Genomic DNA, 17,777 nt, shown 5'->3' with positions numbered 1-17,777 from the left:
GCTTTTTAACTCAACTATGATTTGATTACGACAGAAACCATAATAAATACAACTGAAACACAAACTATGAACTGGCCTTATGCTGCAGGAACAGACACAGTGATGGATTCCTTGTGCTGCAGGAGCAATGTAAAGCTGAGTTTGTATAAAAACTTTAAAGATGAAAGCAAACTGAAGCTTAACGAGAAAGAACAACTAAATAACTAGCTACAGATACCTACTAAGTGGGCCCCCTTAGCAAGCATCTCCTGATTACGCAGATATGAAACTTAGAACTTCATTGAACTTTATTCATAAAAATAGAATGATATACATTGTTTTGTTGATATGGAAACTAACAACAAACTCTGCTTCTGGTTAAACAGATTCTGTATTTCATTATCATCTTGATTCTTACATGACATCTACTACTCTTATTCTATCCTTCTCTTACCTCTCTCTCGCGCAGAAGGAGAAGCTTTATTTAAAAACAGGGGAGCAACTAACTAACTAACTCCATTAAAGAAAGACGTGGAAGTAAAACATATCCTCGAATCAAGGAACAAACTTCATAAGTGAGTTTATGCGTTCAACCCGATCCAGAGAGAATCTAGCACTCCACTCTTTGTCATTAAAATTCTTTCCCATGATTTCAGTCAAAGAGTCTTTGCCGGAGCTTCCTCGAAGTCGTGTAGGAAATGGACTTTACTGCAAGGCCGAGATTGGCTGCGCTTGACTCGATTATTCTTCAACAACCTGCGAAACAAAAGGTAACAGGCAACATAAAAGTTGTATGGCACATACACGATATCCATTCATTAATCACACATTTTAAATTTACTTCATCATTCAAAAACTGTATACGATATACCAGTCATTTTAGGGAGTCAACGGAGCAATAAATGCAATCAAGTCAATCACAAAGAGCTGTAGGAATATAAAAGTCTCTTGCTACAGGATATCCCAAAAAGGTTTCACAAAGTCTGAACATCCATGAAATAACAAAAGTAAAGGCATTTAAAAGTTTTATCAAAACATCCAAATTATGAGCATATTTTAAGCTCATCACACCTAACCATATTTAATTACAACTCTTTGTTCTAGGATGTAATGCCACAAATATTTTTGTACAAATTTGTGTGCCTTAATTGCCATTGGAAACCGTGATACTTTGAGTAATATGCTTTATCCCAAATTTTCGATCTCCTCTGTAACAATTGGTGTTAACCTTGTCCATGAGCTCTTCTAGCTTGAAATTTCCAAGGTGTGTGTCCAGCATAAAGTGTCCCATCAGAACAGCTTGAGGTAGCTACCATTCTAATTCCTGCTTAAAATATACTTTCCTTGACCCCCACATGTATCACTTCTAATTTCCTTAATAAAATTAAAGGATCGCCATTTTGCCAAAATTATAGAATCTAATTTACTCATTATATTTATACAACATATTACATAAAATTCTTACCAATCAAACATTTAAACATAGTTTGAAGCTAGGGTTTAAGATACACTCTTAATAAGACTAAAGAATTACCTTCTAATTGAGACAAAAATGCTATTGAGTGTGAGAGTTCCTACTTCTTCATATATTTTGGGCTTTGATTCCAATTTTTGAAAAATCTTGGTTCCTTTATTCTTTACTCTTACAATTATGTTGCTCAACAATTTGTGAAGTGCATAATTTTTTATTTAAGGCTAAGAAAATAATGGGATGTGATCTATATGATCATTCATGATGGGTGAGGAATTAAAAAAGAAAGTCTCTTAATAGGGTTAGTACTTCATGTCAAAATATATCTTTCTCTCCATGATTGATATGTGTACCCACAAAACCTTGAAGCCTTTCTAAGCTATCATTTTTATCTTATAACTTCGATTAGTCATGTTTTGCAAATATTTTTTATGTTTGTTTCCCTATGTTGTGTTAGAAAAATGGTGTCTCAAGAATTGAATGGATGTGAGCTTAGCTATATGAGAGAATATTTAACCATAATTAATTCCCTCCATCTGAGAATTATACATTGTGACCAACTGTGCCTTGTACTTCTCAATACTACCCTCTATACCCACTTTATTTTTGAATACCCATTAACATCCAATGGGGTTTTGTTCTTTAAGAAAAGGTACTAGATCCCATGTAACTTTCTTCTTCAATGCAACCATTTTTTCATTTATGAATTCCATATAGAAATATGCACCACACATACTCATGGCCTCCTTAATTGTCTTAGTCCCATCAATGTTAGAAATCGAAGAAAATATGCACCAAGAATCCAACAAAAAAATCCAAACCTTTCTTCTATATACCCATATCTATCAACTCATTTCCTATCACAGGTAAACCTCCTCAATTGTTGAGGTTGCGTTTTGCGCTCTTCTTCATAACTTTGATAGTTTCTTAACCTCTTCTCATTATTAGGTCCACTGAAAGATCATAATTATTCTTTCTCAAGGGTAGAGGGTGTTGGAAATTTGAGTTGCGTTTTGACATTGAGTTGTGTTGTCACCGATGTCAAACTTGGTGTTTTGGATAGAGTTTGGTTAGGATATTGGTGTACATATTATTGCAAAAAATTTTAACTGGTGTTTCTATTGAATTTGAGAAGTATATAGTAGGATTGATATGCGAGAAAGAGTATTTAATGCTCTAGTGGTGGAATTATTTTCTTACCTCCAGCTAGTGAAATGAGATCATTTGTTAGACTGGTCTAAAATGTCTTTTATGGCCTCCAAATATGTCGAATCTTGTGCTATGTTTTTTTTGGACATTTTGAGTTGGTTAGTTCAATGTTTTAGTTATCTCTATGGTGGTGAACTTCTATTCCAAAAGTGAGTTGTGTTGGATTATTCTTGGTATGTTCATTTTTCCATGTATATTATTGTATTATTCTATTTGGATCATATATTTTTAGTTTGGATATGAATTAGAGGTTGATTCAGAATGCTACTATGGGTCTCACCATGGTGTGTGGAGATCAGTGTTAGATAATTGACATTGGAAGATGTCTTTTGGCCAACTGAGTGCTAAGCCTTATTGTTTCAAGTGTTGAGGATTAGGGATACATAGATGAGGTATGAATATAAGAAAAACATAGATATTAGAGAATTTTGATGAACATAACTCGTAGGAAGTTTATTTTTTGTTAGACTTCAGGAATTTGGAGTGCCAAATGAACAATGATGAGGGATGTTAAAGTCCAAAATTTATAGAATCAATAAATAAAACTTATCCACTTTACATTTTATACATTGGAGATCATCAAGACTAACAAAGAGGTAAAAATACAAAGGAAAGCCTTGTAATACAAAAATATAAAAAAAAAAACATTTAATCACTATTACATGGCTTCTAGGTGGGCTTTTTTAAATAATAGGAACAATGTGCACGAATTTGTACTTGCAAAAATAATACAATGAATCAATTAACATTTAGCTATTTTTTTGGGAGGCTCAAAGTGGGAAGTTAGGATTGGTAGACAAGGTATAGAGGCAAGTGCAATCCCAAAACTCCAAAATATTGAAAATATTCACATTTTTCTAATTTTAAGTTGTTAACATTGAGAAATTACGAAAGAACAAAAAAGAAAAGCAAAACAACAACCAAAGGAAATTTTCACTATGACTTTCCCAATTAGGATATTTTTAGTGATTATAAATTATAGTTTAAATATTATTAAAACTATAAAAAATAATATAATAGAAAATGACACTACAAATTTGAATCCCAATAGGATGCAAGATATTTCATTAATTGGTCATAATCCTCATTCTCTCTTTTTTCCAAAGTAGTTTCCTCTCACACAAAGTGTTGTCCTTCTCATATTTTAAATAGCATCATTCATGTATTTATTTTTCTCTTTGGGGATTATTTTTACATATGATTTTTCTTCTTATCTCTACTTATGAGAAGTTCAATTTTTCATAGATAATTTACTCTAGGACCTATAACCAATACTAGTGTTTGCATATTAACCTATTTACCTAATTTATACTCAATAGGGGCATTGGTGCAAATAGGAGCATTTTAAATTCTTCATTTGTGACATATATCAAATTTTTGGAATTAATCATACCATAATATTAAAAATATAACAATTATAACACAAAAGTCAAGGAAGTGTTGAAGGCATGATAGTATGAAGAAGTCCTTAATTTTAACTAGGATCAATAATTTTATTTACTTAAATAGGAATGCATTCATGGATGACAAACTCAAAAAAATCTAATGACTAGTAGACACTTAATAACTAATCATGCCTTCAAACATAGAGAACTTTAGGACCTTATACATACATTGGAGGAAACAAAGAGGAATAAAACACACACAAAAGTCGCTAAGAAAGATGAAAAGATAGGAAATGGTTAATTTTTTTATTAATATATATATAATTACAAAAGGGAGCTATGGCAAGGAAACTCTATTAAATTAAATTTAATGTTGAAAAAGGTAGACCTTTTTTAGGTTTTATGCATAACTCTATCATAGTAAAAATCTTTTAATATTTCATATGTCAAAAATTCCTTGAATTTCATTTGTACTCTAAAACCTTAATTTCCTTGTTGGTTCTACATATAATAGGAATCTAGATGTAATCTTCTTATATACTAATTGTTTGTACTGAATATTCCTAATCTTCCAAATCACATGATGTAATTCAAGATAGTGAATTCTCTTAAGTCAAATCTATGAATAATTTTTCCTTAGGTTCGTATGCATAACTATATTATTGTTCCTTTGTCCATTGCATTGGTGGCTTTTATTTCCTTGTTGGTTGTATTCATTGTAGAGGCTACCCCCTTCATTTTTGTCTAAGACATTAGGTTTTTGGTTGGGGGTTCATTGAGGCTCACGAGTTGGGTGGGTTTGGCCACTTACCCTCTAAGGGTACAATAGATGCAATTTTCTCATCTTTTCTTTGGGTGGTTTCTGTCGTGCCTACCCTTCATGGGATTCTTACATCTATATTAGCATAGGGAATATTAGTACTATGCCCTTTCTTTTTCCCTCTCATATTTTGGTTGAGACTAAGTGTTATGAGTTGAGATTTGTATTTCCCCCTATTCTGCTCTCCTTACTAGTTGCTCATGCTTCTTTTCATTGATGGATACATATTGTGGGTTTCTATCACTAAGCAAGATTCAAAGGATGATGACAGCCTTATTGGTGTTGGTCATCTCACTGTGGTTATTGATAATTCTAATTATGGGCCTATTGAGGCCATCCAAGATGCTTTGTCTACAAGGATTTCTACTTGTACAAGGTTTAGGTAAGCCTTTTAAAACCTGTTGGCATATGCACACTCTAGTGAGACATTGTAGCTGATTGAAGGTTTTGTCACTGATGGCAACCTTACAATCCTATGGAACCAGCAAGGCATTACACCGGCAAGATAGGTCACCTGCATCAACAGATCACACTCTACACTGGCACCGGCACAGAGGCTGACAGGATTTTTGATTTATTATATTTTGTTTATTATTGTAAAAACTTTGTAAGCCGACTTGGCAAGTTGTAAAATGACTCTTATATATAAGAGAGATTGTTGTAGACATTTTGTAAGCGAGAAAAAGGAAGATATTAGGAAGACCTATTATGTGAAATATAGGTTAAAGGTTTAATGTAAAGAACAGAGCAGAAACCGGTACTGGATCAAGATTTGGATTTGTATAATCCACATTGTAAGTCAATGAGACTTCCCATTGAGTAGTGAGCTCTAGGCAATTGGCCTTCCTGCATGTGCAAGCCCCTTTTGTAAGTAATATTCTCTTATTGGTCAGTAAGTGAATATTGTGGGTCACAAATCCCACCGAGGTTTTTCCCACACCGGGTTTCCTCGTTAAATCCTTGTGTCATGGTGTGCTTTTCACGTGGATGCTTTTAATTCTGTTTATTGCATTATTTCTTGCATACCAGTATACTATTATAATATGTTCTACATGTTTTAAGTTAAGAAATTCAAATCACCAGTTAGATACTGATTCACCCCCCCTCTCAGTATCTATGGGAATCCTAACAATTGGTATTAGAGCTTGGTCCTCTATTTTCAGAAGCCTAATAGCTTGAGGAAGATCTTGACACCGGTAAAGATGGAAAATCTGATGAAGCAACTTGAAGCAGCTCTCTCAGACTATAATACAAAGAAATTGAAAAATATCAAACTAGAAGATGATATAATAGAAGCTCAGGATATCATTCAAGCACTTCAAGAGAATCTTACTATTGCAAGAAATAAGAGAAGAGAACTTTGTGAAAAGATGCAAAATGAGAATGATGAAAAGGAATCACTTAATGATATGATAAGCAAGTTGAAACTGGAGAACATAACAACAAAGTGTTAGTGTAGGTTTTTTATTTTCCTTATGTTAGGGGGTATTTATTTTTCCTACACATATATTATTTAAGCTTGCTTAGGTTAATAGGAGTGGTTTATATGAGGATATGTGGTGAAATACTTCAGCTACATGTGTAACTCTCCACCTCACATGGGTAGTTGAGTTACACACTCTCTTTTGGCTTGTTGTGCCACCTCTCATAACCACTATTTTGTCATTTCCTAAGTGGGTTATGGTGTAGTTGGGTTTCACACCCTCTTTTAGCCTTATGTGCCAACTTTCTCAACTCCTTTTTTGTCTTCATGTAAGGAGGTTATGCCACATGTTTTGGCATTTACCAAGAAGGTAAAACCTCCCACTTTTTATGGGGAATAGGATTTAATGCACCCCTTGGATGTATATGCTTATATTTTTCTATATAATAAGCACTATACTCTCACCTTCACTAGTCAAGTTAGTGGAGTGATAGCTTGGTGAGAGTCTTCTCCAAATTCTCCTCTTTGTCTCTATTTCTCTCTCATATTGAAATTATCTTCATTTAGCTATTTTGATCTTCGATCATCCGTTGTGTGAGGAGTTGCATGTGATCTACGACCGACATCAGATCTTGGCTCGATTCTCATTTCTCGTAGAATCTCACACAAAGAATGAGATGTAGGATATGACTATGAGATTTTGTAAAGAAAATGAAGAGAGGAAGTAGAATGAATAAGAATTGACCAGAAGACTAAGTGATGCAGCAAATGAGAACACAAGACTTAGCTATGAAAATGATTTATTGAAGACAGATCTGATGCACACTCAGAATGACTCTAATGAACTAATGAGGTAGAAAGAAGTCTTAGAAAGAGAACTAGAAATTGCAAATCAACATAAAGAAAAATTCAAGAAAAGCTTAGGGAAACTTGGTAACTTGCTGAAGAATCAAAACCTAAAGCTGACACTTTTGGAATTGGCTTTGAAGTTGGTGAAAGCTCCGGTACTGCAAACACATAGGATCACAGCAAACTGGTAAGGCAACCTAATGCTTATAAATTCAATGGAAAATGCTTTAACTATAATAAGTATGGTCATAGAGAAAATGAATGTAGATCTAGAAATTATTAGAATATCAACACACCCACAGGTCAATGTTCAAAATGCAACAAAGTTGGTCACAACTCTGAAAATTGTAGAATGAATGTGAGATGTTATGTTTTTGGAAGATTTGGACATTTATCTAATCAATGCAAAACACAAACCGGCATAGGTTATGGGAAAGCTATTCAGAAGAATAATGTGACTTGTTATGCATGTAACAAGATTGGGCATATTGCAAAATTCTGTAGAAGTAAAGGATCACCGACAGACAACAAAAGTTCTAGCTTGAAAGGTAAAGAAAAATTTGAAGAGGTTAAGCAATAATTCTCAAAACAATGGATTAGAAAAGTTGATCTAAATGTTGGAAATACTCCTCCACCGGTAGAACCAATCAATGCTTCACCGGTAGGACAGAGTGATGCTTCACCGGCAAGACAGAGTAGTGCTCCACCGGTAGGAAATTCTTCATCAAATTGAAGAAAGTTTCCTTGAGGGTTTGGCAATCTAAAGACACATGTGCTATTATTCCCTCAGTTAGAGATGAGAAGTTAGAAATTACTTCATTACCGGCAGACAATGTTAAGTGAATACTTAAACGGCATGCATTAAATATGGTAGATGGCAATAAACACTATAAATTTGTAGTTTTGGCTCCATTTCATTTCACCATGATTTCAAATATTTGTAAAGCGCAAAATTCGTAGAGCTAAGGAATTTCAAGCAAAGAGGCGAAGCACTTCAAGCAATAAATTCATCCAAGACAAAAAAAGGTATTTATCATCATGGCATCCACCTCTGCACTTGAATATATAGAAAACCCTACTATAGTCGAGGTTATAAAATGCCCTAGGACCGTATTTCAAGTAGTTCCTGAAGTAGCAAAGAAAGATGACAATGTAGGTGCTTTCTCTCAAATATCAAAAGGAGTTGTTTATGCTGAAGACCCTAGAATTTACATTCACTGTAACAAAGAGGAATTGGGAGATGAAGAGATCAAAACAATGTATAAATTTGTCATATGTGATAATTCTGGAAATGTGAAATCGGACATAAAATAATTGAAACCCTAGGATTTACTAAAATCCTTTGCATTCTTGAATTTCCCAAGGATGTGATTAGGATAGTCTTAAGTAGAGTACATGGTGAATTTTTTTGGTTAGATGCAATTCACAAAATCACCAAGGGAGCTGTGAAAGCTGTCACAGGGTTACCATCCACTAGTAAAAGGCCAGACAAAACCAAGAAGGTCTCAAATGACCTAGTTACTAAGCTAACTGGTGCTACATCTGATAAAAGGTCCTTAAGAGTCAATGATGTAACCGACACCAATGTAAGATTTATCAGCATGATATTAGGGTATAAGGAAACTCATGCAAATAGACTCAATTCAGTTTCAATTTTATGCATTAAGAGTGCTTATGACATGATCATAGATAATGTAAAGATTGATATATGTGAGTGGTTGAAAGATGAGTTAATTGACAACTTAGGCAAGATAAAGAAAGATAAGAAAGGAACTTTTAGATTTGGTAATTTGCTTGTATGTTTGATGCTACATATAACCAAACAGGTTCCCGGTATAGGCTATAAAGTACTTGGATTTGATATACTGGTAGGAAAACAATTGACAGAACTATTCAACAACATGGGTGAAAACAAAGAAAAGAATATCCATGAATGCTTTCAAGCACTTAAGGCCAAAATGAAGAAGAGAATTAGATTATCACAAAAGATTATTGACAAATATAAGGATGATATATGTTTTGTAATAAAAAAGGATGAGATTTGGATGGAAGCAGTCATCCCAAGAACTATCTGGGTAACAAAGATGGGCTATGAGATAGATGATCATATAATTGAGACTTATTCTAAAGCACTTCTAGAAGCTCCAAACGAACCAAAGGAAGAAGTATTCGGTAGTGCTGAGACCATAGAAAAACAAATTCAATCTAAGAAGAGAGTGAAAAAGGTTAAGGCAGTTGTGAGAAGAGGTTCTAGACAGGCAAAAGCTATTAAAGAAGATGTATTAAAGCAAACCAGTATCACTGAGGATGAGCTAGGAACTCTACAGCCTGAGACTCACCTATCACTGGTAGATACTTCTCCAGAGAGGGACATGCCTACAGCTTTCAAAAGAGTTTTAAGGAAAAGAGATCCCTCACTGGCAACCACACCCTCACCTAGGAGGACTAGACAGAAACAACAAGCAGTAAGATCTCTGGTTAAAAAGACTACACCAAAGAAGAAACTGACACCCAAGAAGAAGAAGAGAACAAAACAAAATTTGGCTCCTCTTGAGATACTATTGAATGAAATTATAGAGGAAGGGAAACTGAAGAATATAGAGAAATTATATGACACTCTGACTGCAGATGAAAAAGAACAAGTAGAAAATAGTGTTATATTGCATATGGACATGTCTAAGAAATTTTTGATGGAAATTGTAGATGAAGTACCAGATGAACTGTTCAAAAGACTAGAAGCAAGAAGACAAGTTGTTATAGAGCTTGATAAGAAAATTAAAATTGAAAAGTTACTAGCTGTTTATCCAGTGAACTCACCTAAAGAAATTGATGATTTAATTGCTGAAGCTAACTGGTCAGTATTCTCTACTGCACATCGACACATTGCATTAATGGTTGGAAGAGTCAATGAGGTGACTGAAGAAACAAAAAATGCATGGGACATATTTCTTGTTGAAAAAGAAAACCAGGAAGAATACAGGAACCCCAAACCAATAAAGGTATATTAGAAGGAGAGAGACAAAGGAAAAGGAAAGGTTGGTGGACCTCCGAGTATCAAAGTAAAAGACAACTTACCCCCACCTCCTTTTACATCACCGATAACAACAACTACAAAAGATCAACCGGTAGTTGAAAGTATGGATGTAGAGGATGTCAATCATAATCCTAAAGTCATATATAGAGTGGATGTTGATACACAAAAGATCAACATTGTGGTAGACAAAGATACAACTGGTAAGACTGAAATGGCTAGTGAGCCATCGGTAGCTGAGCAAACTGATAACACACAAGAGAAACTGGCAGATGACAAAGAGCAATAGGCAGAAACTTAGACTGAGATAGTGCAACAAACAGAGCAACAAGAAGAGCAACAGCAATAGGAACAGGCTCCGAAACAGGTACAGGAACAGAGTCATGAGGAAATAGTACAACCGACAACAGGAGAAGTACACAAACCATTTCTTAAGGAAATGTAAACACAAACAGACCTACCAGAGGTCACAACAAGCTTGGTTACTTCCTCCACCGAAGGAATTCAGTATGTTGGTTCCTCCCAAGCAGGCCACAAATCAACAAATGTAACTGAAGTACTTTTGGATTCAATCAAAAGGATAACAGATTGTATTTCACAGGCTTATAAAGCCATAGATGACACAATACCAATTTTGAAGGTAATTGCTCCTAACTGTAACATAGACAATAAAGATTCTTTAGGACAACTTGATACTTTGTGTAAATACATCACTGAGAACACAGTGACTATTGAGAAAATAAAGGAAGAGACATTGAAGAATAAGGTAGAAATTGAAAAGCAAAAATTCTTTGAAGATCAGATAAAGAAGTGTACTAGAGAATTTGACACACTTCTACCGGAACTGTGTAACTTGTTAAAGGAATACAAAACTCTGTACAAAGACACCTGCAAGACAAACTTCTTGACAGTAGACATAGATAAGAAAATAAGCAAGGTATAGGATGAAATCAATAAACTTGTTGATAATTTTGTTAACTCACCTAATACGTTATCAGTTTTTAAGCAAAGGATAACAAATTTTGAGGAAGAGTTACTTAAATTAGAAAGAGAAAAGAAGAGAATAGTGAATAAGGCAAAGCATCTAAGACTAAAACTGAGTCCAAGATTGGACTATCTGGCATCATTGCGGAAGGAAATATCTGAGGCACTAATACAAGGACAGAAAACACCGGCAGAGCATATGCAGAACCTCACCGGTACAGTTAAAAGAATAGAGACAACAATAAGAGACAATAAGAAGTTTATGGTGAGTATAAACTTGATTTTGGCAAATCTATTTCAAATTGTAACTACCCAATTACAAGGTTGACGCTACAACTCTATTGACACCTTGACAACCTTTGTCATTGATGCCAAAGGGGGAGTAGTGGTATGAGAAAATTCAATATCACAGGAATCATATGCTCAGGGGGAGCACAAATTTTTGGTAACATTTTTGGACTTCACATTTTTTGATACACTTTTGAAATTTCCCATGAGTGTTGCCATCAATGCCAAAGGGGGAGATTGTTGGCATATGCACAGTCCAATAGATATTGTAGGTGATTGAAGGTTTTGTCATTGATGGCAACCTTACAATCCTATGGCACCGGCAAGGCATTACACCGGCAAGATAGTTCACCGGCATCAATAGATCACACTCTATACCGGCACTCAGACCACCAGCACCGGCACAGAGAAAGGAAGCATACCGACATAGAAGCCGACAGGATTTTTGATATACTATATTTTGTTTATTATTGTAAAAACTTTGTAAGCCGACTTGGCAAGTTATAAAATGACTCTTATATATAGATTATTGTAGACATTTTGTAAGTGAGAAAAAGGACGATATTAGGCAGACCTATTATATGAAATATAGGTTAAAGGTTTTATGTAAAGAATAGAGCAGAAACTAGGACTGGATAGGCATTATAGATGTTATTGTAAAGCAATACAAGATATTGGATTTGTATAATCCACATTGTAAGTCAATGAGACTTCCCATTGAGCAGTGAGCTCTAGGCAATTGGCCTTCCTGCAAGTGCAAGCCCCTTTTGTAAGTAATATTCTCTTATTGGCCAGTAAGTGAATATTGTGGGTCACAAATCCCACAGAGGTTTTTGCCACACTGGGTTTCCTCATTAAATCCTTGTGTCATGGTGTGCTTTCATGTGGATGCTTTTAATTTTGTTTATTGCATTATTTCTTGCATACTGGTATACTGTTATAATATGTTCTACATGTTTTAAGTTAAGAAATTCAAATCACTAGTTAGATACTGATTCACCCCCTCCTCTCAGTATCTGTGGGAATCCTAACAAAACCCTTTAATCTTCCATGTTCTATTCCATTCTTTGACTATCCTATTTAGTGCTTGTCTCAAATGGCTAGGTGAATCTACTATCATAAGGTTTTTGGGTGCCTTCCAAAACCAATTATTTTTTAGATCTCTATGCTATCCTTCCTTATTAGAGATGGTTTGTATTCAAGGTGGTCCTTCAATAAAAGGTTGTAGGAAGCCGTTCCAAAAATGTTGTCAATTTACTAGTTCTTGGGTTGCTTTATTTATTGTGCAAGGTTCTCTATTTGGTTAATGGTTTGGGGTTCCTTCCTAAACCCCTTAGTTTTGAAAATGTGAAGCTTTATGTGGTTACAAGAGCTTTTTCCCCATCTATTTGTTTCTTTTATCAAGAGCCTCCCCTTCCAAAAAGGGTCTTCTTTTATTTTCCTTTTGCGGTCTCATTGCTTTCAAGTTCCTCCAACTCATCTTCCTAGTTGGCCATTTTGTAAGGGTCCAGGATCTCTCCTACTTTATTTAATCAAAACAATTCTTAAATAGTTCAAGTTATTAGATAAATTTTCATATTCTAAATACCTCATTAATTTTGATCTCCAAAACTTTAGCATATTCAATTCTCTTATATTTTCTTATATCTTAAAAATTCTCCTTTTCCAATTCCATTTCCAATCAATCTTTAGACCTACAAAGTATTGAAGTACATTAATTCTTCTTACATGGTCATTGTCTAAAGTGAAGATTCCTAATCTTCCAAATTACATGATGTCTTTCAATATATTGACTTACTTTCAATTAAATTTTTCTATCAATCAATTCACTCAAATATTTAAATATTTTTTATTCATTTTTCCAAGTATACATATGTAAGTTTCTAAACATTTATGTAACTTTTTACATATTCAATCAATTAATCCATCCATAATTTATGTACATGTAATTTTTGGGTAGTTTCACCCATCTTCTATGATCGAAAAATAATATATATCATTTTTAGATATTATTATAATTTTCATTTTATTATCTTCTCAACCTTATTTACTTTATTCCATTATCTCTTTTGAATCTTCTCCAATATGACTTATAATATTCTCCTTCTCGTTTACTTTTCTCTAACCAAATAACATACCATAGATCTTCTTCCAACTTTAAATTTCCCCTTATCTTATACCTCTAATACCCTCTTTAGATGTGAATGGAGATAAATCAAATGCACAATATATAAAAAATATTAAATAAAGATTTTGTCTCAACATAGTCAAATTGTTATAGCATTCAACAATTCATTGATCACTCCATTTTATGATAAATTGATCAAATGATTACATAAAGATTAAACTATTATAATTGAATTTAAATTTGGCTTTCTCATGATATTTTTAGAGATTTGGTTGACATGCTAGATTAGGAAAAATTATAAACTAATATTTAATATTTATCCACTTCTTGAAACTACCTAAATATTCATTTAGTATTTCTAGTTATAGCAAAACTACCTATATGAACACTCCCCTTAATGTCATCCTCACATTCTTTAGTATATTCAATTCTCAAATTCTATCATATATCTTAAAATTTCTTCTCTAGAACTACTCTTCTTGCAAACTAACTATTTGTAGATTTCCAATATTTCAATGACGTATTCCAAGAGAATAACTTCCTTTGAGTCAAAATAAATTATTATTCATTTTACTCAAATATTCAAGCATTCATTGAATCCATTTTATTCATCTCATGAATAATTATGAATGTACAACTTTCTAAACATACATGTAACCTACTACCAACTCAATCCATCAATCCATTTCAAAAAAAATTCGTATAATTTTTTAAGGATTGCTTCTTGCATTCTCTATTCCAATAAATATTTGTAGAATGATTTGCATCTCCTTCTAATAAGAATATTGTAATTTTATTTGCAAGAAACTTCACCCAGCCTTTATGATTTGACAATGATTTCTCTAATGTTCATATCTTTATACTATTTTGATTTGATTATTTTTATGACCTTGCTTTGTTTCTTCCCTAATCTCTTCTAGATCTTTTGCAATATGGCTTATGATTTTTGCAATATATTTGGTGGTTGTACATGTCTTCAAACCTTTCCTCCAATTTTGAAACCACTTGTTGGAGGTGAATGAAGATGAACCAAACACATAATATATAGAAAATAATAAACAAATATTTTTTTCCAAACTTTTGAGAGTGTAGAGCACTCAAGTTTTTATTAATCACTTCATTTCTTGATCACATGACTACATGTTGCTCAAACTAGTTTTATTGCCTCAAAATAAAGAGATGTTGAGATAATTATAGATATTTGGTGTACATGCTACATTAGAAGAACTTATTGACAAATATTTAATATTTTTTCAAATTCTATAATTTACTTGAAACAATTATTTACTAATTTTAGGTACAAGAGATTACCATATTCCAACAAATTTAATGCTCCATTAAGAACAAATTATAGGAAAAATGTAAAGATCTTAGACATTTAAAAGTATACTTCTTAAGAATTAAAAAAAATTAAAATATTATTTAACAATTTATCAAATCATTTTTATCAAATATAAATGAGTGCATAAAAAAAAACTAGACAAATAGATAGAAGAAAAACTACAAAATGAAAAACATGTCAATAACAAACAAAATCAGAACACATCTATAATAAACACAAAACCAACACAACTATTAGACAAACGCCACAAGAGATGAACATTTTTGTTTAATAAAGAAAGAAAAGAGAAAAAGACTATTGAGCCATAATGTGGACTTCTTTAATCGAATGTCATGAGAAAGTAGTGTCCTATTTAAAATATGTAACATTTACAATTTAATTTAACTTGAAATATTATATTATAATCTTAAGAACTCTACTCTTTTTGAAGGCACTAATGTGGACTTCTTTAATCGAATGTCATGAGAAAGTAGTGTCTTATTTAAAATACGTAACATTTACAATTTAATTTAATTCGAAACATTATATTATAATTTTAAGAACTCTATTTCTTTTGAAGGCACTAATGTTGAATGAGAAAATAATGTCCTATTTTATTTAAACTACGTAACATTTACAATTTAATTTAATTCGAAACATTATATTATAATCTTAAGAACTCTACTCCTTTTGAAGACACTAAATTAAGATATATCCAAGGTTATGAGCAAAGACGTTTACCGAATGCCTGTGAAGACAAACAGAGACACGTTTATGCAATAGTTGTTTAATCTCTGTGAAAGAACGCAATATCGTGTTTCTTGAAGCAATTAAAATTTCGAAGAGAGAAAAGAAATCTTAAGAACCTAATGTTGCCAATTTTAATATTCGCAACGTGTGCAGGGTGGGCAGGATCGATTTTCCTTTAAATGACTTTAAATGCGTGTACAATGATCCTACTTTTTAATTTATTTTTCTGTTATTACGTGTCATTAAAACGGATACGTAAACCACAAAATACAGAAAAGAAAAAATATCCAACTTATCAAACACACCGTATGATCATGGAGTCCAAACAAAACAATTATTCTAAATAAATTTCAGTATAGGCACAGATATCTCCTCTCTTCTTTAGCGCATATATAAATTCTGTTCACTTAAGAATGAAGCACTCGAACTTCTCATAGAGTAACAGCATAAAGAAAGTAGAATTATAGACAAGGGCTGTAGGATAGGGTTACCTCGAATTTCAGGATCATTGCAGAGTGCCAATGCCAAAGTAGTTTTACCACCGCCCCCGATACAGTGCACCCCAACAACAGACACCTCTCTGTGGAATAAAATATCCTTCAAAACCCCCATGGATTTCTTCAATCCCACGTAAAACTGAGATTTACCAGGAATATTATCAATATGAGAGTAAGTGGAATCCTTCACCATTTCTGTGCAGTCAATCAAATTTGCTGAATCCATTTGTTGAAGCATCATAGCATTCTGGTCCGGATCATTAGTGAGCATAGCAGCTTGTTTGAAAATTGACTCCTTCACCATGCTATGTGTATGGATATCTTTTGCATGGTAAACACTTTGCAGATCCTCCATGAGCCTTCTTACGTGAAGCAATATGTGGGCAGGCATCAGCCCAATAAAGTCATTGATCTCCTTTTCGAGCTTGAAGATTCGAGATGCATACCTATAATTGAGAGGCAGGTTAAATGGGCTGATATCCTGGCATTCTTTTATCAACGCGGCTCCCTTTATCAGGGTCTTGAAAAACTGGTGAAAGATTGTATTTTGTTGATCTGTGGGTAATTGCAAATCCTGCAAACAAATTTCTTGGATTGCTGGGCTTAGAGTCTTCAACATGGCATCTACTCTAACGCACAAAGACTTGCAGTTAAACATCTCCATAGCCTAATTCTTCAATGAAAACTTCTGTAAGAAGATATTTTCTCCTCTGCACAGTTCAATTTTCTTTTGAATTATGAAAATAACAATGTGCACTGGCTGGAAATATATTCAGAGACATGGTTGGCCAAAGCTCGCAAAATTTGACTTGGCATAGTTTTTTTCATGGAATTGATGAGGAAAGTAACATAACGTGTTTATTGCTTCGCGCTGACAGCCCACCAAGGAGAAAAACAATTCATTCCTAGAATTGAATATATATTGATGGTTGGTACAAGGTATTTTCACACCAAGTTCTACATATCTAAAGAGGCTATTTCGTTTGAAACGTTTGTTGACGATTCTTTTCTTGCGAAAACTTCTGTAAGTGTTGAATTTCACGTTGGCGAAAACTTCGTTGCGGGAGAAAATTCCGAAGATCGCCTGGTTTCCCAAGTGTTTCGCTTTTAAATTTAGTAATCGTAGAAATTGGAATTTTAGCCTCGGCCATTTACGCACATGGGATGTACCGTGCACGTTTGTTTTTTTTCAATTTGATTTGGTGTATTTTGCACTTACCACGCAAGATGCGGCCTTCAACGCTGCCTACCAGTTATTGAGATGATAACTTTGAGGTGGCAGTTTTCTTGCTGACAATAATGTCAAAGAATTTTATTTCTTCATTATATTAAATAATTATTAATAATTATTTTATATTTGATGGTCAAAGTTACTTTTGACTATTTATTAATGAATTGTTTACTATTTTAAAATATTTTTACACTTTATTTTCATGCCATGTGATCATTTTGCATCCAAATTTGACATATTTTAATAAGATTTGTTTTTATCATTTAGAAAGATAAGAATAGTTTAGTTTTTTCTTGCTTTACACTAGGATTATGATTTTTTTCAATATTCTTATTCTTATTCAAATTCAAATGCAAGAAAATAAAACACACAAACTACCAAACTTGTAGATGGTACTCCTTGGTCACTAGG

The 17,777-nt window shown here is 33.3% G+C and overlaps 1 protein-coding gene across 1 annotated transcript; it reads right to left on the bottom strand.

Annotated features, from left to right (window-relative positions):
* Positions 1–644: 644 nt before the first annotated feature.
* LOC131041457 (uncharacterized) lies at positions 645–16,790 on the bottom strand. The gene is made up of 2 exons (XM_059218659.1): positions 16,130–16,790; positions 645–735 (listed from the first exon to the last, which is right to left on the bottom strand). The coding sequence occupies exons 1-2, from the start codon at positions 16,752–16,754 to the stop codon at positions 728–730; spliced, it is 633 nt and encodes a 210-aa protein (XP_059074642.1). The 5' UTR covers positions 16,755–16,790; the 3' UTR covers positions 645–727.
* Positions 16,791–17,777: the final 987 nt, after the last annotated feature.

Source organism: Cryptomeria japonica, chromosome 4, assembly GCF_030272615.1.
Source record: "Cryptomeria japonica chromosome 4, Sugi_1.0, whole genome shotgun sequence".
Lineage (NCBI taxonomy): Eukaryota > Viridiplantae > Streptophyta > Pinopsida > Cupressales > Cupressaceae > Cryptomeria > Cryptomeria japonica.
Note: the sequence above shows the minus strand (reverse complement) of the source record. Positions and strands in the feature narration are given on the sequence as shown.

Coding starts and splice junctions, on each gene's coding strand:
- LOC131041457 (XM_059218659.1), bottom strand. CDS start 16,754: ATGTTGAAGACTCTAAGCCCAGCAATCCAAGAAATTTGTTTGCAGGAT.